The 22,969-nt window shown below is 42.0% G+C and overlaps 1 protein-coding gene across 6 annotated transcripts in view; it reads left to right on the plus strand.

Moving 5' to 3' along the window:
* Positions 1 to 22,969, plus strand: part of SULF1 (sulfatase 1) — a 192,710-nt gene that overhangs the window by 114,042 nt on the left and 55,699 nt on the right. For all 6 annotated transcript variants that reach the window (XM_069600218.1, XM_069600215.1, XM_069600217.1 and 3 more), the window contains exons 5-7: positions 4,286 to 4,525; positions 14,940 to 15,091; positions 17,438 to 17,607. In XM_069600218.1, coding sequence (XP_069456319.1) covers positions 4,286 to 4,525; positions 14,940 to 15,091; positions 17,438 to 17,607 — 562 coding nt within the window. The remainder of the gene's footprint in view (positions 1 to 4,285; positions 4,526 to 14,939; positions 15,092 to 17,437; positions 17,608 to 22,969) is intronic.

A 22,969-nucleotide genomic window follows, 5' to 3' on the forward strand; every position in this document is an offset into this window, starting at 1 on the left:
CCTCACTTTATCATCCCTGATGTGGGAATAATAAATAATAACACCCACTATGGAAAGTTATTGTCAGGATTAAATGATTTGCTACATATGAAACACTTAGAAATGGGAGCAAGTATAAAATCCACTGGGCTTCCCAGGTGACCCTAGTGCTAAAGAACCCACCTGCCATTGCTGGAGACATAAGAGACGTGGGTTCAATCCCTGAGTCAGGAAGATCCCCTGGAGGAGGTCATGGCAACCCACTCCAGTATTCTTGCCTGGAGAATCCCGTGGACAGAGGAGCCTAGTGGGCTACAGTTCACAGGTTTTCACAGAGTCAGACATGGCTGAAGCAACTTAGCACACACAAGTCATAAAATCTGTGAGAATAAATATGAAATCAGTGTTTTCTCTTCCTGTCTACCTATCTTACAGCTTTGGAAGTGGTCTAAACCACTTAGACCACTTAAAGTGAGGCACCCACTAAAGTCTCTTCCAGCTCAAAGCTTCCCTGGCTCTGTGTCAGGTTTCAGCTACATCTCCAAGAGTAGACCATGGACAGGCAGCACTGGTGTCATCAGGGAGCATGTTAGAAATGCAGATTCTTCTAGGACATAACATACTCTCCAGGTAATTTTTAAAGTTGGAGTAGCACTGTCTCAGAATCTTCTCTTTACTGAGAAACTTCAAGCTAGATGCTCATATTCAGTCAGGAGCCCCACCCATGGGGCTCTTACCACTGTACCTGCAGAGACCAATGGAGAAGGAAATGGCAACCCACTCCAGTATTCTTGCCTGGAGAATCCCAGGGACGGGGAAGCCTGGTGGGCTGCCGTCTGTGGGGTCGCACAGAGTCGAACATGACTGAAGCGACTTAGCAGCAGCAGCAGCAAAGGCCAAACGTCTTCATTGTTCCCTTTGACTGGCAGATCAGTTGGAAGCAGAGGGTTTAGAGGGATTATTTTTGTTCTTCAACACAGCCAGCTCAGTCGTTTAAGAATGTTATTTATTTATTTTTAAAAGATTTTTTGATGTGGACCATTTTTGAAGTTTTTGTTGAATTTGTTGCAATATTGCTTCTCTTTTATGCTTCGGTGTGTTGGCCAAAAGAAGTGAAATCTTAGCTCCCTGACTAGGAATCAAACCTGCACCCTCTGCATTGAAAGGAAAAGTCTTAACCACTGGACCACCAGGGAAGTCCCAAGAGTGATATTTAGAGTGAGAGGACAGTCCTGGCTGGGGCAATTCCAGGAGTGATGCATGGAACTGACCCGGGTGACACAGATGGTAAAGAATATGCCTGCAATGCAGGAGACCCAGGTTCAAAGTGGGCATGGCAACCCACTCTGGTATTCTTTCCTGGAGAATTCCATGGACAGAGGAGGCTGGTGGGCTACAGTCCATGGGTCACAAAGAGCTGGACACAGCTGAGTGACTAACACTTTCACTTCTTTCTGCATGGGGCTGAGTTTTTGCCCCTAGTTTTCATATCATATGATCTTAGATCACATTTCCACCTCCCATCCAGTTTTGTGGTCCAAATGAGTTTGTAAACTAGAGGTTGCAGCTGTGTGATGCAACCTTGGGGGACGGCCTCTAGTTGCTTTTTTAAAAAAATTTGAGTCTAGCTAAGCTCATGAGGAAACTCCGAGAAGTCATTCTCTGACACGAAGAGACCATTAGGCAATAAAAATTGGTCAATAGTGTTTGCTAAGTTTTCTCAAAATTCAAGCTGTTACCATAAGTAATCACTGCAGATTTCTAAAGAGGAAAAAAGAATAAGTGAATGGACTTTAACATTGACCTCGAACTCTCTCCCCACTCCTGTGTTTCATTGCATGTATTTATTCCAGGCTCTATCCCTTTTATGATCAACTAACGTAAATATAAAACACAACATTTCTAATGTGCACTTCTTTGATGTTCTGTAGGGCATAGTTCTTGTCAAGTTACTTCTTGAGCAACAGTGAAACCACTACTTACCCAGTTTTCTTCCCAAGCTGAAAAATGTTAGTCAACACACAGCCTTCTGATACATTACAGCACCAGCATCTCTTGGACCTTCTATTTTTTAAAATAAAATTAGAATCTTTTAAAAATTATTTATTCTTTTTTTTTTTTTTTTGGCTGTGCACGGGCTTTCTCTAGTTGCAGAGAGTGGGGGCTACTCTCTAGATGCAGGTGCACCGGCCTCTCGTTACAGTGGCTTCCCTTGTTGCAGCGCATGGGCTTTATGGTGAGTGGGCTTCGGTAGTTGTTGTACGTGGGCTTAGTTGCCCAGCAGCATGAGGGCTTTTCCTGGACTGGGGATAAAACTGGTGTCTAGCCTGCATTCTTACCACTGGACCACCAGGGAAGCTCTTAGGTCTGCTTCTTAAGAGTCATTCTATTGGAGAGGCACAACGCCGTTCCAGTTCTTATCACCCCACGACCTGGGGGTTTCAGCAACCCCTTGGCCATACGTTTGATGGACCAGCCTGCTTCCTCGGCTGTGTACATACTTCCATTGTCATAGCAACACCTCTCAAAGACTTTTATCATAACATATCCTTCATGCCTTTGACAAAGACCTTACTCTGCATCATTTTGTCTGTTCTGTCAAAGCTGAATGTCTCTCCCCAGCCACCAAGCTATTTGCTAGCTCTGCCACCCACTACATCAAGAGAAGTCTTCATTTTCGTTTCCATTCCAGAAAACTCATGTGCCATTTTCAGCACTCCACTTACCTCATCCCACCTCCAGTGCACCGCACACGCCCCCGACGATGCACTTCGCTCATCCCGGGTTCTTCTTCCTCCTTTCCTTCCAGGTGTCTTCAACTACTGTGGCAGAGTTCTTACTAAATATTGCCTCCTGTCCCCACTGTCCTTATATGCCCTGCTACTGCTGTATCCACACTACCTTGCTTTGCAAATACCTCCAAGCAATCTCCATATATAAGTTCTTATTAGGTAGTTTACTAGTGAAGATTGGAGGCAACAGAGAACTTCCCATTGCTTTTGTTAATGCTATACTTGCGGGACCAGTTCAGAGAGTTGAGGTCGGTAGAATGAACGCTCAGCATGAAGCGGGTGCTCACTACATGTTATTCATCGATGGCAAAAAAATAAGTTGCTTGATCTTCTGAAGACAACCAGGGCAGGAAAAGCAGTTTGGAATCCTCCTCAGCAAGGCATACTGTAGAGAGCTCTAAGGAGACACAATTAGAAACTGTCTTTTCTGTTTTCATGTAAACGGTGAAAGCACATATGTGAAAAAATATGAGGCCGACTGTGGCTTTTTGGATGGCTGCACACTTCTCTTCTGCTCTGAGTGCTTACCTGGTTTGCATTACGATTTCCTTCCTTGTTGGAAAACGACATAGACTTTCTCCCTTTCTTTGGAAGAAGTAGGACCTGTTGGAAATGTGAGGCTCCGGGATTGAAATGCAATGGGCTTGGCTGTAGTGCTCTGTAGTGCATTTCTTGACAAGTCCTGAAAAGACTATTGAATTCTGGCCTGAGCTTTTTTTTTTTTTTTTTCCCCTGCAGTATTTGGATGGGATTCAGCTGCCATGTTTGGCTGGATTGAGTAATCAAGAGTTGTTTTTTTTTTCTTTCTCGACAGTCTTATGTACAATTTCATCCTTTAGAGTTCAAATGGAATATTTTACTGCTAATGCAAATACAGTAGAGTCATAGCTCTTTCATAAACAAACAATCCGTCTTTTTAAATGACGTGGAAACAGGCAAAAACATAAACTGATCGTGTGATCCTGATAGAAAACCTGCCAGGTAGGTGGTGAGTTTACTAGGGGATACCAAGTTGCATTGGAGATTTTTTTTTTTCAGTTAAACACGCATTTTGGATGAACTTTTACTTAACTGTAGAAATTTTTCCCTCTTTTGTTTGATACGATAAAAGTACTGTATCCATCTTTTCTGTACTGTTTGTAGCTGGTGTGAGTTTGGTGGGCTAGGAGTTTTGATGCTCTCTAATCAAATTCAGAGGGCTGCTGGCCTTTAATCTACTCCATCTCTAAAATTCTAGCTTTAATGATCAGACGAGCCTGCAGTTTTTTCCTTTGTGATTAAAAAAGGGAGAAGCTGAAATGTGTTTATTATTCTGCAAAATACCTGAGATGATAGGATCCCCAGAGCTGCACTGTGTCCTGGAAATGAGAGCTGGTCCAATTACAGACTCCTCAAGCCAAGGGAGGGACATTAACAAGTCAGGGGGACAGAGTGGCGTCATGTGACGTCACGTGAGGTCAGTGGGTGATTGTGCAGTGCTGTCTGCTAAACAATGCTGGCCTTGTGCCTTTCAGGGTCCCTGCAAGTCATGAACAAAACCAGAAGGATTATGGAGCGTGGCGGGGCCACCTTCACCAATGCCTTCGTGACCACGCCCATGTGCTGTCCCTCCCGCTCCTCCATGCTCACTGGCAAGTACGTGCACAACCACAACATCTACACGAACAACGAGAACTGCTCTTCCCCCTCCTGGCAGGCGGTACACGAGCCTCGGACGTTTGCTGTCTATCTGAACAGCACCGGCTACAGAACAGGTAAAGGGAAACTTCCAGGCCTTCAATTCTGTGAATTCTGGTAACGCATCTCAGAAAAATGCACTATGTGATGAAAAATGCACTATGTGATGAAATCTGTGAGCTTCCAATCGGTCCCTAAATGGAAGGAGCTAGGCTTGTCTCCCTCTGCATCCCTTATTTTTCTCTCTGATGACTGTCCCAGCTAGAGATCCCTTAGAGAAAGGTCAGAATGATTCTCAGTGGACACGTGAAGAAAAAGTTGTCCCCATCAGTGCATGCGTGTGTGTATGCTCGGTCACTAAGTCATGTCCTACTCTTTGCAGTCCTGTGGACTATAGCCTGCCAGGGTCCTCTGTTCCATCAGGGCACCCAGCAACTGGAATTTTCCAGACAACCTGCAACTGAAGAGTTTCTATCCCATGAGCCTGCTTACCTCAACCGCCCAAATTTCCAGGTCCTGGTGCCAACTGAGCACATTCTTGCATGCAGAGCACCTATCCCAGGATCTGGGACACAATAGATTATCAAAATTATTTACTGAATTCATAAATAGCTGAATGAAATAATCCAATGAGGTGTGCTTTATTAATTCACCTATTTGCTTACTCATAATTAATAGGATTCCGCTTTTCTTTAGCTTCGTTGTGGTTACTTTTAGATCTCAAATGTTCACCCTTATTTTCCAGGAAAGGAGGGCATCCCATGGTACACCTTTTATCACCGTTTAACCTACATAGATGAGGGGTGTGGTTAACTGGTGTCTTGCAAATTAGGGACCTCCTTCCAGAGAGATCATGAACATCATGCCAGTCGTTCTAAGAAATAAGCAAGGCTCCTACCTGTATGATTGACCCAAAGCCTTTATTCACCAAACATTTAAATGCTCTTGTTAGGTTTTCTGAGAATTTCTTTTTTTTAAATTTTTATTTATTTTTTATTATTTTAAACTTGGCCACATGTGGCCAATAGCTACCATATTGTATTAGACAGCACAGTTTCCACTATCTTTGGGGGAGTGGAACCATTTTAATAGAATTAGGAGTGGGAAAGACATGGTCTGAGCATTTTTTTAGGAAAGGAAACCCAGATATTGATTGAGGGCTGTAATGGAAAATAATTTTTTCAGAACCAACTAGACTTATTCAGAAGAACTCCAGGTGTCATCATTAAAAACTTGGAAATGATTTTCAAGTCTACAGATTCTCTATTCTGAAGACTTGAAAGGATTTTGGATAAAGGTATTCTCTTGGAAAAGACTCTGATCCTGGGAGGGATTGGGGGCAGGAGGAGAAGGGGACGACAGAGGATGAGATGGCTGGATGGCATCACTGACTCGATGGACGTGAGTCTGAGTGAACTCTGGGAGTTGGTGATGGACAGGGAGGCCTGGCGTGCTGCGATTCATGGGATCGCAAAGAGTTGGACATGACTAAGCAACTGAGCTCAACTGAACTGAACTGATTCTCTCTCAAATCTCTTCTAAAAATGAAATTAATCTTTCCCGCTGGATTTAGGAACTATGTGGTCATTGGCTTCTGTGCAAAACACCTTGTGGGCACTTAATACTTGTTATTTATGGATGAAAATACTGACTGTGGAGATGATAGCATTGTCATCCGCAAACATCTCAAAGCCTCCACTCCCAGAAGGAACTCCTCCCATGAGCCTCAAAGGTATCTGCTTATGCTTCAGAAAGAAGCTAGGTTACTCGGAGAGCCCTATCCTGAGTGTTTTCCCACATAAGTGGTTTAAATTTATAGCACCTTTCATCTGAGAGCTCTAAAGCAATTTGCAAATCTCTCCAACATCCCTGTAGGATTCATAAACAGCAAATGTACTTGGCTCCATTTTATAACTGAGGTGAGGATTTCAAATACTGTGTGACCAGCTCAGAAGCAAAATCAGAAATGGTCCCCTGATGCCTGACTCCTGATTTTGACCACCAAATTGTGCTTTATTCATGGGAAGCATTGTGTGAAGTCAGTGCCTTTCAACTCTCACTGTCCCTGTAATTTAATTCCTAGTAGCAGAGACAGAGTTGGAACCTAGGGAGTTAGAACAGTCGTCATATCCAGACCAACATGGTTGGGGTCTGTCCTAGGAAACAGAGATATGGGTGACAACAAGAACCCTGCTGAGACTTAGAGCTGTTGACTACGGCTTGCGAATACATTTCAGGGCCAAACCAAGAAAGGGACGAACGAAAAGAAGTCTGGAGAGAGAGTGAACAGTGGTTTGGCTATAGTTGACAGTGTTTCATTGTGTACTTGAAATTTGCTAAGAGACTAGATCTTGGGTGTTCTTATCACAACAGAAAATAATGGAAACTACTGAACATGTACAGGGATGAGTATGTTGATTGGCTTGGCGATGGTTCCTGTTTCACTGTGTTTTTGTATAGTGGGCCTTTGGGTTATAAACCGTAGAATTTTTGATTGTCAGTTATACTTCAGTAAAGCTGGGCCATCAGAAAGAAAGGGGAAAAATCGGAAATTGATATTTTGTGCTTGCTTCCTCTGTACCAGGCATTTTAGCTGAGTTTTCTCACCTAATTCTTCCTGCAGCCTTGAAAGGATTTACCCGTATTGCCAGTAAAGAAACAGAAACTCGGGAGAGTTGGTCTGAGGTCACAAGCTCATCAGTGACAGTCTGAATCTAGCACACTTGACTCCATCTTTCTTCTTCCCATTACCTTATTTCCTGACCTTTGTTTCTATCATGCCTCATTCCAAAGTGCTTGATAGTGACACATAAAACGTAATAGGATACAGAGCAATAAGGACCCTGTCCAGTAGAAATGGAGGGTAGAACCAGTTCATATCAAGGCAAAGGTTAATATACAAACCACAGACATGCCACAGAATTGTGGAGAAAGGCTGCATATTTGAAGCTAAACTTCCAGATGGCAAAAGCAAAAATGGAAACGCCATCTAGTACAAAGTTCATTGGGTCACCAAGAAAAAACAAATCTGTTGCTTCTAAGAAGCGGAGTGTATTCTGGTACTTGTTTAAATTATCCTATGCTGTATCCATCCTACAGTGGGTTACGAGAGCTTGAGTAAACCTCAGAGATAATTTCGTTCAGTTCTCCTACTCTCAAATGGTAAAGAATCCGCCTGCAATGGAGGAGACCCGAGTTCCATCCCTGGGTCGGAAAGGTTCCCTGGAGAAGAGAATGGCAACCCACTTTAGTATTCTTGCCTAGAGAATCCCATGGAAAAGCAGCCAGGTGGGATAGTCCATGGGATCACAAAGAATCATATAGGACTGAGCAACTAAGCATATACAGATAAACAAACTTAAATATTTCACAATTGTTTTTATTTTTTTTAATTTTTACTTTTTGGCCACACCACCCAAAAGGTGTGGGATCTTAGTTCCCTGACCAAGGGAAGCACAAAGTGCTAACCACTGGACCACCAGGGAAGTCTCATCAGATGAACAAATTTAGACCCACAAGATAAGAGGACTTGCTGAAAATGACCCATCTGATGTTCTGCTAGGAAGAGTGAGCAACAAGACCTTGGTCTTCAGGGCTCTTTCCAGTATAGTACCCTAGCTTTGTGGGTTAGGTCTAGGAGGAAACTTCAGACAATCAGCCTTTCCCAGGGACAACTAGCAGTCTCATGGTGCAGTCCATTGGGCCTGCTTCAATCAGTTCTCTTCTTCAGGAAGAGGAGATTTGCTTCTGGAAATTAACTCATATTCTGTAGCCAACCTTCTTCCCTGGGGTCTAGAACTGAGGTAATAATGGAATTTACAGTGAGTCATTCTACAAAGCAAAGGAATTCTTTAAGGAAAACAGGACTTTTCCAAATGCTTAAGACTTTTTCAAACACTCTGCTAGGAATAAAAAAATGAATGATATGCACCCAGGAAAATAAATTTTGAGAATGCCCTCTAGTAAATCGGAAAAGGTAAAAATTGGAAGGCTAAAACAGCAGTGATAATAAGCTATATAATTTCAATTCATCTTTAATGGGAAAATATTGATATATCTCAGACAGTTAGGAAGTAAAGATGTCTCTGTGACAATAATTACCAATCCAACCAGGGACAGAGACTCATTTGAAAATCTACAAATAAGCACATCAGGATGATAGACATCTCAGGAAATTAAGAGAATTGGTGTGTAGGTTTTAAACCAGCATAATTATTTATGAACCACTAAACTAGTGGGGGGGGAGCGAATGTATAAAGACTTTATTGTTTTCCTAACAATAAATGCATCCTTTAGAACATTTAGCTGAGAACATAGAAAAAATGACGGAAGCTGTATTATACATAAAGATCCATCTAGCGAGAAGCACAAAGCAGTAATCAGTTTTACGAAGAACAACTCAGAGAAGACAAACTACGGAGAGGCTTATTTTGGGAGGTATCCAGAGTACATAGATTTAAATGAATTGATCCAGTATTGTACTTACCATTGTATGATATTATTTTCTTTTTTCAGAACCGAGGCATATTTTTGGACTGACTATAACCTAAATTTTTCTAACTTTACTCATGGAAAATATGACTTCACAACAGCTTAAATGTTTAAGAAAGGAAAATACAATAACATTTCTATTGCATTTTATGTTCTAAGTGAAGTGGTAACAATATTGTATTATCTATCATAAAAAGGAAAATTCTACCTGATTATCCACTCAAAAATTTTTAGTTTAAATTTCTTTTGAGAGTAGAGACATGAATGTAAAACCTGGCATAAATTTTAAAGTGACAGTAATAATCCATAGTTGAGAGGTAACATCAAGTATTAGGGGAAAAACCCTGAACCAAATGGTGGATAACTGGAATCACGTCCTTACTCTGCCTTGAACTTATTTCGAGAACTTTTCCAGGCCAGTTTTCTAACCTATAGAATGCAGAGATAGGACTAGAGGGATTGCTTAGTTTTCTTTCCTATCCAAAATTATAATGTAATTTTATTATAATCACTGTAATCATACTGATTCTTTTAAAAATGGTAGTGCTCAAATATAATCATACCGCAGGATTTGTAAATTCACAGGTGAATTAAATTTTAGTCATACTAATTCTGCTTCATATCACTGGGGTGGAAGGGACAATATTTAATAAAGACCTGCAATAAAATTATGTAAAGAATTATTTTTGTAACAAAACACTGCAGACAAGTTAATCAATTTTTATGTGTCTTTTTACATTATAAAATTTATTTATGTTACTTATGGAGTGAAATTAAAGTCGCTCAGTCGTGTCCGATTCTATACAGTCCCATACACTGTAGCCCGCCAGGCTCTCTGTCCATGGAATTCTCCAGGCAGGAATACTGGGATGGGTTGCCATTCCCTTCTCCAGGGAATCTTCCAGACCCAGAGATAGATCCTGGGTTTTCTTCATTTCAGTCAGATTCTTTACAGCCTGAGCCACCAGGAAGGCCCCATGTAATATAAAGTATATATTTAGTATATAAATATATAAAAGTATGTATATATATAAATATATATATAAGTATATAAATATATAAATATAAAGTATACATTTATACTTTTATACTTATACTTCTTATACTCATAAAAAAAGTATATTTATTCTCTAGTATGAGATGTTTTAAAATGTATTAATAGAGTTCAGTAAAAGTAAAACAAACTAATATTCTCATTTTTATGAATGATAGTATTATGAATTTTTGATAAGTACCCAAAAACAAGATGTAGCATACTACCAGTTCAGTTCAGTCGCTCAGTCGTGTCCGACTCTTTGCGACCCCATGAATTGCAGCACGCCAGGCCTCCCTGTCCATCACCAACTCCCAGAGTTCACCATAGTATGCTATTAATTGAGTCACATTACCCTTAAAACTATAGTAGACTTTGATCCATAAAGAGATATAAAGTAAGATTCCTGTCTTTGCTAGACTTCCAGTCTAGTTGGGGAAACCAAACTCATGTGTACGAGGTGACATAAGAATAAATCATAATTTTAACTTGATTCAAAATTATGTAAATTTATAGTTATTATTAGTGAAATCCTGCCACCCCAAATCTAATCATTGCAAGGAATGAGAGCTCAATTAGTACATTATTTGTTATATTAAATAACATTTGACTTCTCTACAGCATCAGAAATCTTTTGTATATGTAGTTACTATTGCAAATCTAAAAATAAAAGGTTTTGCCCCAAATAGTTCAAGGAAATTTTTCTAAGTGTTGTGTAACAGGTAGTTTTGGACAGAAGTAGTGTTGACTGAAGTCAACAGTCATTATGGTCAGGTCTTTCTGATCTTTCTCCCTGTCACCCAACCCCACCTTCCACCTTCTAAACAGCTGTGAAGGAAAGTGTTTAATGGCCCAGAGAAGAGAGGAGGGGTAGATGGTGTGCTAGTGACATTTTCAGACAGTAGTTGAGTTGAATTGCCAAAGCTAAAGGATTGAAAAACTTCAAACGACATGTAATATAATGGCAATATGGGCAAGAAAGTGAAGTTCACCTTCGAGATGGAGGAAGAAATTTAGTGCATCTGGAGGAAAATAATTAGAATCCCAGATAATCAATTGCAGAGCACTGCCAGGAAGTGTTGTTGAAAGAAGCCAGGGGTAATTACAAATGAGCCTCAGTGTTCGAAGGTGACGCTAAAGGCTGAGTAACTTGACACTGCCAACACTGGGTACTGCCTCCTAATGCACAAGGTCCCATCTCCCTTGGAGCCAAGAGTGATGGGTGAGGACACATTTGGAATAGTGAGTACATTTTTTACACCCCATTAACACAAAGACACGGAAAACCTGGAGGGAGTTCTGAAGTGAATAACAGGGACTATTAAGAGACTTAAAGGAATTGTTTATAAGGGGAGGATTAAGGGAAAGGGCGATAGCCATGGCAATGGGTAGAAAACAGTGCTAAATAACCTAACAAGTAAAACAATGAGGAAAGGGCAGGAATGACTTGGCCTGGCTTCCTTGAGAGGGGGGAAAAAAAACAGAGAACAAAACTAAAAGTAGCAAGAAAAAAAATCTGAAAAACTAATTAAGCAAGAAAATGTCAGCCAATTGGGAGAGAATTTGTTGCTATAAAAATGAATCAGATTAGGGGAGAAAACTGTGTAATCTCTCCAGCAATGTTTTCAGATGCACAGGGCAGAACTCTAGAACAGAATTTCCTTGTACTTCAGGAGGGTAAGTTATTTAAATCAGAACCCAGAGTTGAAAAGCTAATGATCATGGTGATGGTAATCATAATATTAGGGCTACCCAGGTAGCTCAATGGTAAAGAATCTGCCTGCCAATGCAGGAGAATTGGGTTCCATCCCTGAGTTAGGAGGATTCCCCTGGAGGAGGAAAGGGCAACCCACTCCAGTATTCTTGCCTGGGGAATTCCATGGACAGAGAAGCCTAGCCAGCTACAGTCCATGGGATCAAAAAGAGTCAGACATGACTTAGTCACTAAACAACAAACAAATATCATAATGTTGGGTTGGCCAAAAATTCATAAGATGTAGAAAAATCTGAACAAACTTTTTGGCCAACCCAGTACCAGCAGTGGCAGTACTTAATAAGCCTTCATTATGTGCCAGGTACTGTTTTCAGTGCTTTACATATGTATTAATTCATTTTCATCCTCACAATATCCCTTCCACTATTATCATCATCTTCTTCATGGTTTTCCAACAAGAGAATTGGAAGTAGAGAGAGGTTAAGTAAGTCACCTTTGGACATGTAATTAGAGAGTAACAGAACCAGGATTTGAACCCAGGCAGGCTGGCCCCAGGCTTTATATTCCTAACCACTATGATCTTTTATAAAAAGAGGGAAAAATGGGGGGGGGGGGGTGGAAACCCCTGAGGATGAGGAGCAGGCCAGGGGAAAGAGCTGGGCTCTTAATTATCAAGTGAAAGGCTTCTGGAAACAATGCCGCTCTGAAGTCATGCTGGTGGGGTGTGGCCTTGGTCTGCTGCCTGGGACTCTTTAGTCCCGTTACATTTTGTCAGAAAGAAAAATCATCTGTGGTTCACTGTGAGAAGGTGGTTAGTCTCTGAAGATGAGAACATCTCATTAGAATTCCTACAGCTCATAGGAAGTTCAGAGGGAAATCCTGAGTCACAGTTGACGTGAGGGCCTCTGACACTTTGTTCCATGCCTGTCTGTCTGCTGAGGGGCCCTGGTAGAATTCTCAAGCTGTGGATGTTTGACTAAGGGATCACCTGATTTATTCAGTCATTTGCAGATTCAATGTATAAACATTAATTCAGCAAGTAAACAAACATTGCTGTGTTCCTCAGACTTGAGTCAACTCTTCAAAAAAAATAAATCCAAAGAGAAGTATCAACTTTTGCACCTCTGAGGCTCTACTCTATGAAAATATTTTGACCAAGTTAGCTTTTTTGAAAAATCATAACTCAGTTGAAAACACAAAATTTAACAAGTCCAGAACTCGTAGAGTTCCAAGAATATGTGGGGGTCCATGGACCCCAGTTTAAGAAACTAAAATTAATGGAGCCCCTAGACTACATGCTAGGATGGGAGGAGAGTGCACACAGATGAGATCAAGGCAGTGTTTGTCTGAAAAAAACCTTATAGTGTAAGGGATATTGGCTTCCCCAGTGGCTTAGCAGTAAATAATCTGCCTGCAGTGTGGGTTAGGAAGATCCCCTGGAGGAGAAAATGGCACCCCACTCCAGTATTCTTGCCTGGGGAATCCCATGGACAGAGCAGCCTGGTAAGCTACAATCCACGGGGTCACAAAAGATTCAGACTTGACTTAGCGACTAAACAACAACATAAGGGAGATTTGGCTTATACGTGAACATAACTGTTCCACAAGGAAGGATGAGAATGTGACATCAGAGCCACAGAGATCAAGTCCTGTGGAATCAGCGCAAAGACTGGGAGTGAAATGGCATCTGTTCTGGCCTGATGCATAGAGAGGGAGACCAAGAGAAGAGCACAGGCAAAGGTGGAGAGGTGGAAACCAGAACACCTAGAGGCAACACAGTTGCTGCAGAGAGGTACACATCACAGACATGTGTAAGATGGGGTTGGAAAGAGAGGGATTTTGTCCAGACAAAAGGAAGGCCTTGGATGGCAAGCTGTTAAACTCACTGTGATTCTTCATCTAAGATTGCGAGAAGGTGGTGTGACCTGAGCTGGTCTTCAGGAAGCTGATGGTGAGAGTGGGAAGACCCTGGAGCATGCATAGGAGAGATGGTCAGGAATCTGTGGGCCCCCAGGAGGGGTGTCAAGTCAGAGAAAGAGTGAGAGGTCCCAGAGCTCTGACCCACTTAGAGCCTACAGGCAGCAGCTGCTGCATAGCAAGGTGAGTGAAGGGGTAGGTGAGGCAGGGAAAGCGCTGGGTAGCCACGCCTGGTGAGTGATGATGCCACTCCGAGAATTAAAGGCCTTCTAAAGAAGTACATGTGCAAGGGAAAGTTATTCATTCCATTCTGGATGATTGCATTAGGAGCAAGAAAAACATTCAGATGGAGATATTCTACTGGTGGTTATATATCAAAGATAAAATCAAGCTAAATAGAGATTCCATAAAGACCCAGGAATGAAATATGTTGGATAAGTTTGAGATTCAGAAACATGTGCTTTAAGAGCAATACCAATAAAGTGCCTGGATTCCAGGATCTGTTTTCATCATTCCGAGCCTGTCAGCTAAGAACTTTCTTCATGTATGTAAGTGGAGGCATCTGTAATGAAGCCAGAAAGTGGGTTTGACATGGACGGCATCTGGTTGAGCAGTGGTGTTTTTGTAGCACATATATCAATTCTTCTGTTTTACTGTAATTCTATGAAAATTAGTCATCAAGGTTGTAACGACATGCTGCTAGAATTTTTGATTATCAGTAATAAGCACACATTTGTAAAATATACACAATGCAAACAAGGTGACATAAAATACATGTGACATAAAGGCACTGACCACATCGCATAGAAACGGAGTTTATGAAGGTTCTTTGACACGGAAAATATGTACTGTCCTGATAGGCAAAAACAAGGACAAGTTTTGCAGTAATGTTTTTGTAATTCACAACTTTCAAGCAATATGTTGGAAAACTTACCCCAAAGACAACTTTCAGTACTCCACATCTCACTCTGGCTACTTCTCTGATTATTATATAAACTTAACAAAAAGATTCATTCTGCTTTTATCCTGGAAGGATCACAAAAAAATACATGCATTCAAAGTATCATGAACCTGATGGTGATTTTATTAAACTATACTATATTTATATAAACTACCCATGTACCTAGGCACTATTCTTATTTATTCAAAAGGAAAATATATGTGGGTCACTTTGCCAAAGAATCAGAGTATTACGTGAATGTTACCTTGGCATCCACTGTTACCTAGGTTAACTTTTGTTTCACTGTCTTTTTTCCAAGACGTAATTTCATGTTGATGCATTTAGTTATGATTGATCATTTCATATGAGAAAATAATCCTTCTTTCCCCCTTGCAGCCTTTTTTGGAAAATACCTCAATGAATATAATGGCAGCTACATCCCTCCTGGGTGGCGAGAATGGCTTGGATTAATCAAGAATTCTCGTTTCTATAATTACACTGTTTGTCGCAATGGCATCAAAGAAAAGCATGGATTTGATTATGCGAAGGTAATTTTCAGGCACTTTTACACTGCATCAATTTACTTCATGCATAATGGGAGAAAGTCATTTTCAGTATGTTGGCCTATCCACGAGATTGGCTTTCTATGTTCTCACAGTTTTAGAATGAGAAATTTTAAGATAATTTTAAACTCCAGGCAAGAAAAAGGCTCTCAGGGAACACTGACTTTGAATAGTGGGTTTTTTTTCCCCCCTCATTAGGATGAAAGGCAATCAGCCTTTGATGAAAGTATTATCAAAAAAATCATAGATGCCTCCACCCTGTCTTGTGATAATTTTTGGTTTTCCCCCCTCTAGAAGACTTGTCCACATAATCAGATGTTCATCTTGTACTGTTTTGCTTTTCATTAGGGTGAGAGTATGTTCTGTCTGTGGCTTCAGATTTAGATGTAAGAATAAGAAAAGACAAGTGCAAAACTCAAAAAGTTGGGAAACCACATTCGTTGCTTTTACCATACTTTGATACTGACACGGATGCCTACCCATGGCAGCTAGAGTCCACAAAAGTCTGTAAGGCAGTCAGTCCTAGAATTTCCAAATCAGTTCATAGAAACTGAAGTGAACAGGTCCCAGAGTTCTCTAACAAATGGATCCCAGATTAGACTTTTTAAAATCTGCACAGCTTTTGTGATTGCCAACTTAAAACGATTTCCAGATCGCAGGAGTGGAGGGGGAAACATCTTTAAATTTAGCCTGCTAATTAGCCTAAAATACCCTCTTCCCTCCTAACCATGTCCATCTCTTCCTCATTTATCTAAAAGAAGCTGAGAATCTGCTCCAACTAGCATAGATCTCTGTGAAAAAGCCATTGGTAGAAATCAGAAAGAGGAGACTTGATCTAATTTTGGCACATCGCTATCCTTATGCTTGGCCTGATTTGAGCTCAAGGGACTTGGCGGGGGAGATAAAGTGTTAAGTCTCCTTTCATACCCTCCAGAAAACAATGCATGCAAATGAATTCACAAACATTGCTAATAGGTTTCCAAACTCATCAGAGTTGAGAGCTGGCAAAAACCTTGGAGGCAGGTTTGAGCAATGCCCTACAAAGTGCACTAATTGTCACTGCTCCCATTTTTTATCTGTGGGGATACTTGTCATGCTCCTTGTTCAAGCTATTAACCTTTCTTTCCCTGTTGTCCTAAGGAGAGCAAAGTAATCAAGATTCCCTCCAAAGACTAAATCAGCGTATCTTGCCCGTTATCACAGCTGATTAAGTGACAAAGACAACTGTGTCGAAAAGAATATAGATCTTTTTTTTAGAAAGAGAGGAAAGGAATGAAACAGACACTTCCATGGAAGGAGGTGATAACCTGTGGGCTTGTCCTAAGAGGGACATGTGACATAGGCTTGATCCCTTGGGCATGGCTTTGCAGCTGTTCTGGTCCTTGAATCTACATGCGATTAGTCATGCCTAAAAGCCTCTGACAGTGCACATTGCCTGAGAGCTTTCTGAATAAACTTTATACTGGAGTTCCAGGCCAGTGATACACACTTAGAGGAAGCAGGTGTTTTCAGTTTTCATCTTTTCTTTTTCATTCCATCTCTTCCCCCGCTCCCCCTTATAGTCTTGCATCAGCCCCTTGGATTATAGATTAAATTGTTCTAGTAACAAGTCAGGCTCTAATCCCAACAGCTGGATCATTTTAGTTGTGCAATTAACAGAGTGTAATCTGCAGGAAATCAACTGCTCCCCATATTGAGTGTTTCAGATAAACTAATTTATAGAATATTGCCCCTTTTTCCTGTGCATCCAGATTTTGGTCATGACTTTCATTGGTAATCATTGTGTAATTCTAACAGGTGAATTTTTAATTTCACGAAAAGATTTTTGTGTGTGTGTGCATTTATGCGTGTATGTGTGTATGCATGTGCGTGTCTGTATGTGTGTCTGCAACTGTGAATTTGTAGTGGGCGTGGGTATTTCCTGTCCTTGAAGCAATTAAATTTTTTTGTCAACGAATTACATCAGCAAAACCTGGGAATGAAATATGTATCCGGTGTTTGATGTGCTATAGCATTTTTATTGCCAGATCTGATCATTATCTTGGGCAAACAGGACTTGACTTTTTATTTTTTCCCTCTAATTCTTAAATTGTACATTACTTTAAAAAAGATGTTTGTGTGTGTTACTATGCTAACAACCCTAGAAAGTAACTGGCAACTGATCTCTGTTTCTGGAAGATGTTTTTCTCCTTGAGAAGTACAGTTTCTCTTCGTGCTTAAGATCTTACCTCCTCATTCAGTGAGTTGCTTCTGAGGGAAAGCAGTATTCAAATGTGATCTGATGAATGTCACCTTTTGTAATTTTTGTTTTGTGTCAAATGTATGTTTCAGGACTACTTCACAGACTTAATCACTAACGAGAGCATTAATTACTTCAAAATGTCTAAGAGAATGTATCCCCATAGGCCCATTATGATGGTGATCAGCCACGCGGCGCCCCACGGCCCCGAGGACTCGGCCCCACAGTTTTCAGAACTGTACCCCAATGCTTCCCAACACATGTGAGTAACAACCTCAACTCTGAGACCTGCTGATCTCTAGCCTCTCCTTTGCTCCCCACCCATCTCCTCCCCTGCACCCCATATCTTTCCACGTGGCATTTCCACAAGGCAGGAATGGGGCTTCTGCCCCGAGACCACAGATTAGGCAGGCCCTGAACTCAGGGGCTTGCTGAGGTGGTTTGATTACGAATCACATCTCCAGCATCGTAAGTAACTGAACAACAACAAGAACAACAGAATGAACAGAGAGAGAAGCACGTGGGGTGACTGGGGGGTGATTTTGACTAAGGGCTTCCTTCAGTTGTCTCAAATAATATTCATCAATGTGATCTAATAATAATAATGATCAAACGGTATGTTTCTTATAGCAGCAGAGTGGTGGTGACCCCCTAGTCCAGTTATAGAGACCTGGGTGAATTTCCTGGACTCGGGCTGTCGCAGCTTTGCCGCAGATGTCTGATTAGAATTGCTGCAGAGGCAGCTGCAGAGGGCTTGCCCGAGAGGCCGTCTCAGGTCACGGCTTTAAAATAACCTGATGTTTCTTTTTGAGAGACAGGAGCCTTGGGGAGGGGCTTGGGAGGCCCAGAGGAGAGGCTGATGGCTTATGGCGATGAGACAGAGAGCAGAGAGCTGTATTAAGCAGACCATTCTCACGAGACGAGTGTAGTAAGTCTGGATACTTAGGCAGCGAAGAATGTGATTTTGTCCTTCCACTCTCTCCTCACCCTTCCTTCTTATCCATTGCAATGGTATGCAGTCCTCCATGCAGAGCAATGGGCTGAAAGTTTAACCGTGAGAAGAGTAGGAAACAACGAAGTGATACGTTTCCTTCATCACTAAACCTCCAGAATTCATTCTTAATCTATTTGTGCTCAGGTATTATCCCTCTTCAGCCATGCTGATCTTAAAGCTATGATCCCAGATGGAGAAAAAAATAAAGATTAAATGTACTTCCTTATGAAAAGAGATAAGTAACTACTGAAGGCATTCTAGTTGCTGGCATAATATATCCCTGGAAAACTTTTTATTCATATTTTTTTATCTTATTATAACTAGTAAACTTATGGCTCCTCGTCAGTGGTACTTAGATCCCCTCTATCATATCAAGTGACTTAGAAAGAAGAAAAGATGGGAACTAACAATACATAAATGAAGCCAGGTGAGTGTCCTACTGAGCATGCCCAGGAACTTGGAGGATGGAAGTGTTTTGGTGCATAAGATATTGTCAACAAAGAAAGCTGCCCCGCAACTGAGGCATAGGGTCTGGATGATCCATTGTGTTTTGGAATCAACCCTGTGGATGAATATTCAAGACCCTCTACCCTATGTATAATTATGCAGCTAAATTCATGATTGAAGCCCACCAGGGACTAGTGACTCTTCATTAGCCATCACTTGCAGATTCAGTAACCTGCTGGTTCAGTAAAAGAAATAGGTCTTTGCAGATTTCTTCCATGCCCTGGGACTCACCTTTTCCTTTTCTTTGAGTCAGAATTTGCTTTCTTTGTTGCATTAGCAGAATCCCAGCCTAAGGTGATTTTCCACAAATCACCTCACTGCTGTTTTCCCGGGAGTTTGAGGACAAGAAGTTGACAAAATGTGTTTTATGGCTCCTTAGAAGTCAGCTTGCCTTTGAAGCTTCAGGGCAAGGTCCTGAGCCTACAGGAAAATCAGCCACAGGTCAAAAGGTTCTGACAGCTCAGCAGTGTGCACAGACAGCAGTGCAGGATGAGAGAAATCTGCAGAGTTCTTGGGGCTTCAACAATAGCTTTTAAAAAAAAAGAGAGAAAGCATCTCTGATTAAATTCTGTTTCATTCCACAAATATTTATGAGTGCCACCTGTGACACTGTACAGCACAACAGGGATATAGGCGCAAGGAAGACACAATTGCTGGGACTTCCCTGGTGGTCCAGTGGCTAACACTCCACCCGCCCAGTGCAGGGGGCCTAGGTTCAATCCCTGGTCGGGGAACTAGATCCTGCATGTAACAACGAAGACTTCCTAGTGCAGTCAAATAAACATAAAATAATCTTCATTTTTTAAAAAAGAGACACAATTGCTCATTCTAGAACCAATGAACTAGGACAGAGATCAGCACATGGGGGCCATTTCTGACTTGCTACCAATTTTTATAAATAAAGTTTTATTGAAACACAGCCATGCTCATTCATTTAGGTATTATCTGTGCCTGTTTTTGCAATACAACAGTGGAGTTGGTAGCTGTGGCAGATGCCATTCAGCCTGCAGTGCCTAAACTATTTACTGTATGACTCTTTACAGAATAAGTTTGTTCTGGGCTCTTGCTCAAGGAGGAAGACAGACAAAGAGCCTTATCAAAGAGCCTTGTCAGCAGCAGGCTCAGAAGCAAGCGCTAGAGCAGGGAGCCCAGGGTCTGTGAAAGTTTGGAAGAGGAAGCATACACATCTTTCAGAAGAATCAGGAGAACTTTAGGGCCAAGGAGGCAGGCAAAGTGGACTGCAGAGGATGGGCAACGTGTCTGCAGCTGATAGAGATTGGATAGATGATTTCAGGAAAAGTGGTCGCCATGAGGCTGTCTAAGACGTGACCAAGGAAGCAAGGATAAAGCTAGAGAGAGAAACCTGCAGGGTATTGAGAACTTGAGTGAATTTGTACGTAGCTGTAAACACAGTCCCTGGAGACTGTTTAGTCAAGGTAGACATCATATGTGACTTGACCATTTTTATATGCAAAGTTTTCGCTATTCCTTTTTAGTTCAGATGAACCACCTGTGTGCCTTACTGCGCTCAGGGCTCAGTCGTGTCCGACTCTTTGCAGCCCCATGGACTGTACCCCACCAGGCTCCTCTGTCCATGGAATTTTTCCTGCAAGAATACAGGAGTGGGTCTCCTGTTCCTACTCCAGGATATCTTCCCGACCCAGGGATCAAACCTGCGTCTCTTGCGCCTCCTGCATTGGCAGGTGGATTCTTCACCACTAGCACCACCCTGGGAAGCCCTGTGAGCCTTACTAGTGATTCTATAAAGCTGAATCCACACATTGGCAGAGTGAAAAGCTCTCAGGCCTTGGAGGCAAATAAGCACTGGTTCCTATCTCAGTGGTCCTTGCTGACCTTTAGGCAGTACCTTTCACCTCTCAGAACCTCCATTGTCTCATCAGTAAAATGGGAGTAATAACCCGCAACTTGGCATGATGTCGTGAATGACAATTAAACGAGACCCCACCTTGGACCTGGAACACAGAAGCCACTTCATAGGTACCAATTCTCCGTGATCCTTCCTATTGAGATGAACCATTAAAAAAAAAAAAAAGCACCTGTTTTTTCTGGATTTGATCTTTCTTGACCTACAAAAAGGTGCTGTTTTGTTTGGTTTCAACTTAACATTCAAGGGGAAGCAGCTAGGGAAAGAACAAGCTGGTTCTTGTCCGTTGTGACCTGACAAGTCTGTTGACAAGCTAAGACCTGCATTGATGAGGCTCTCACCCTGCCTATTCTAAAAACAGACAGGAGAAACACTGGCCTGGGCTGTGTTATCTTTGCCAGGTGCAAACCATGCTGTTGGCAGTTTGAAGAACACCCTTAGCCATAGAAAATGAAAACTCACACGGTGAGTTGAGTGGTTCAGCTTCTGTTTGCTGCTAAGCCCAGGGCTTTGGAGCCCCTAGAATGAGGAGATCCGCTGTGTCTCCCACAGACCTTGAAAGCATTGAATTCTGGGCATCTTTGTCATCAAGGTCTCCCAAGCTGCCACAGGAGGAAAGGACTGGAGAGAGTCCATGTGCATCTCTATTGAGGCTGTGAGTGACTGCCCGGGTTCACAGTTCAGGCTGCACACAAAAGCAGTGAGACAAATTGAAGACAAACTTTCCATTGTGGCGCTCGGAGCTCCTGAATGGCTGGGCTCCTTAGCGAGAACATGAGCAAGGCATTCAAGCAAAGGGATGCAAGAAGTTAAGTGCTTTGCAGAGATATTTGGCAGGCCCTGTGAAAACAGAGCAAGAAGCTGTAGGTTCTGCCCTGTCGGGGGTAGGGGAGGGGGATGCAAGCCATGTGAGCACTTTCCTTGAGGTTGCCTTCCTTGGTGGTCAAGCATTATCCAGATGTCTTTCATCCGCCTTGGGTTAGAGCTATCTGACCCCCACTGCCTGGAGCGAATGTATCAGGTTTCCATGGTGTTTGCCATCGCCAACAAAGAAAGGAAGCCAATTCAATATTGAGGCTAGAGGTTATGCCAACCAAGAAAGAGAATGGATTACCGACCGCATGGAATGGGGGACCCTGTTTAATCAGACAGTGGCTCAGTTACTCCTGGCCTCTGAGAGATCTGAAGGAGTCTCCATCATAATAATACATATAATCATTCTTATCACAAAGCCCTTCACTATGACTAAGACTCTACTGCACATTCCAGTAAATTCTCTCCCCCATATCCTCATAATAATGCTAAAGCCTCATCCTCCTGGCATTTCTCTTTCCTGGCTTCAGTGATGTGATAATACTCACCTGTGGACAAAAGCTGATGAGAAAAGAGATTACATTTGCCTTCTTGATGATTCTGTGAGATGCTGAGGATCCCTTGACATTTTTCCACCAACTATGCCTCCATGACAGAGAAGGCAATGGCAACCTACTCTAGTCCTCTTGCCTGGAAAATCCCATGAGCGGAGGAGCCTGGTGGGCTGCAGTCGATGGGGCTGCAAAGAGTCGGACACGACTGAACAACTTCACTTTCACTTTTCACTTTTCACTTTCATGCATTCGAGAAGGAAATGGCAACCCACTCCAGTGTTCTTGCCTGGGGAATCCCAGCGAGGGGAGAGCCTGGTGGGCTGCCGTCTATAGGGTCACATAGAGTCAGACACGACTGAAGCAACACAGCAGCAGCAGCAGCAGCAGCAGCAGCATGCCTCCATGAACTTAAAGAAAAATTTTGTTCCAGTTCAACAGCTCTTTCTTTCTGTCCCTGGAAATGCATTTGACTCTGTACATACACACACACACACACACACACACACACACACACACACACACAGATTCATGTGAAATCAAAATTTAGGTAGGACAATCCACATCAACTAACTTGCAGAAATTGTTCTGATCATGGAGTTTGGGATGGACACAGCATGTCAAAGGGACAACTACCCTAAGGAAGCCTCAGAACATTTCTGAAACACCTTTATTATCTAAAGTTGAAAAGAAAGGACTTCTCTGGCAATCCAATGGTTAAGACCCCATGCTTCCACATCAGGAGGTGCAGGTTTGATCCCTGGTCAGGGACCTAAGATCCCACATGCTGAGTCATGCAGCCAAATAAACTAATTCAAGTTGGAAAGAAATGTCTTGCCTTAAAAAGAATTTGCACATTCTCTCTTCATTTCTT

This window comes from Ovis canadensis, chromosome 9 (genome assembly GCF_042477335.2).
Source record: "Ovis canadensis isolate MfBH-ARS-UI-01 breed Bighorn chromosome 9, ARS-UI_OviCan_v2, whole genome shotgun sequence".
Lineage (NCBI taxonomy): Eukaryota > Metazoa > Chordata > Mammalia > Artiodactyla > Bovidae > Ovis > Ovis canadensis.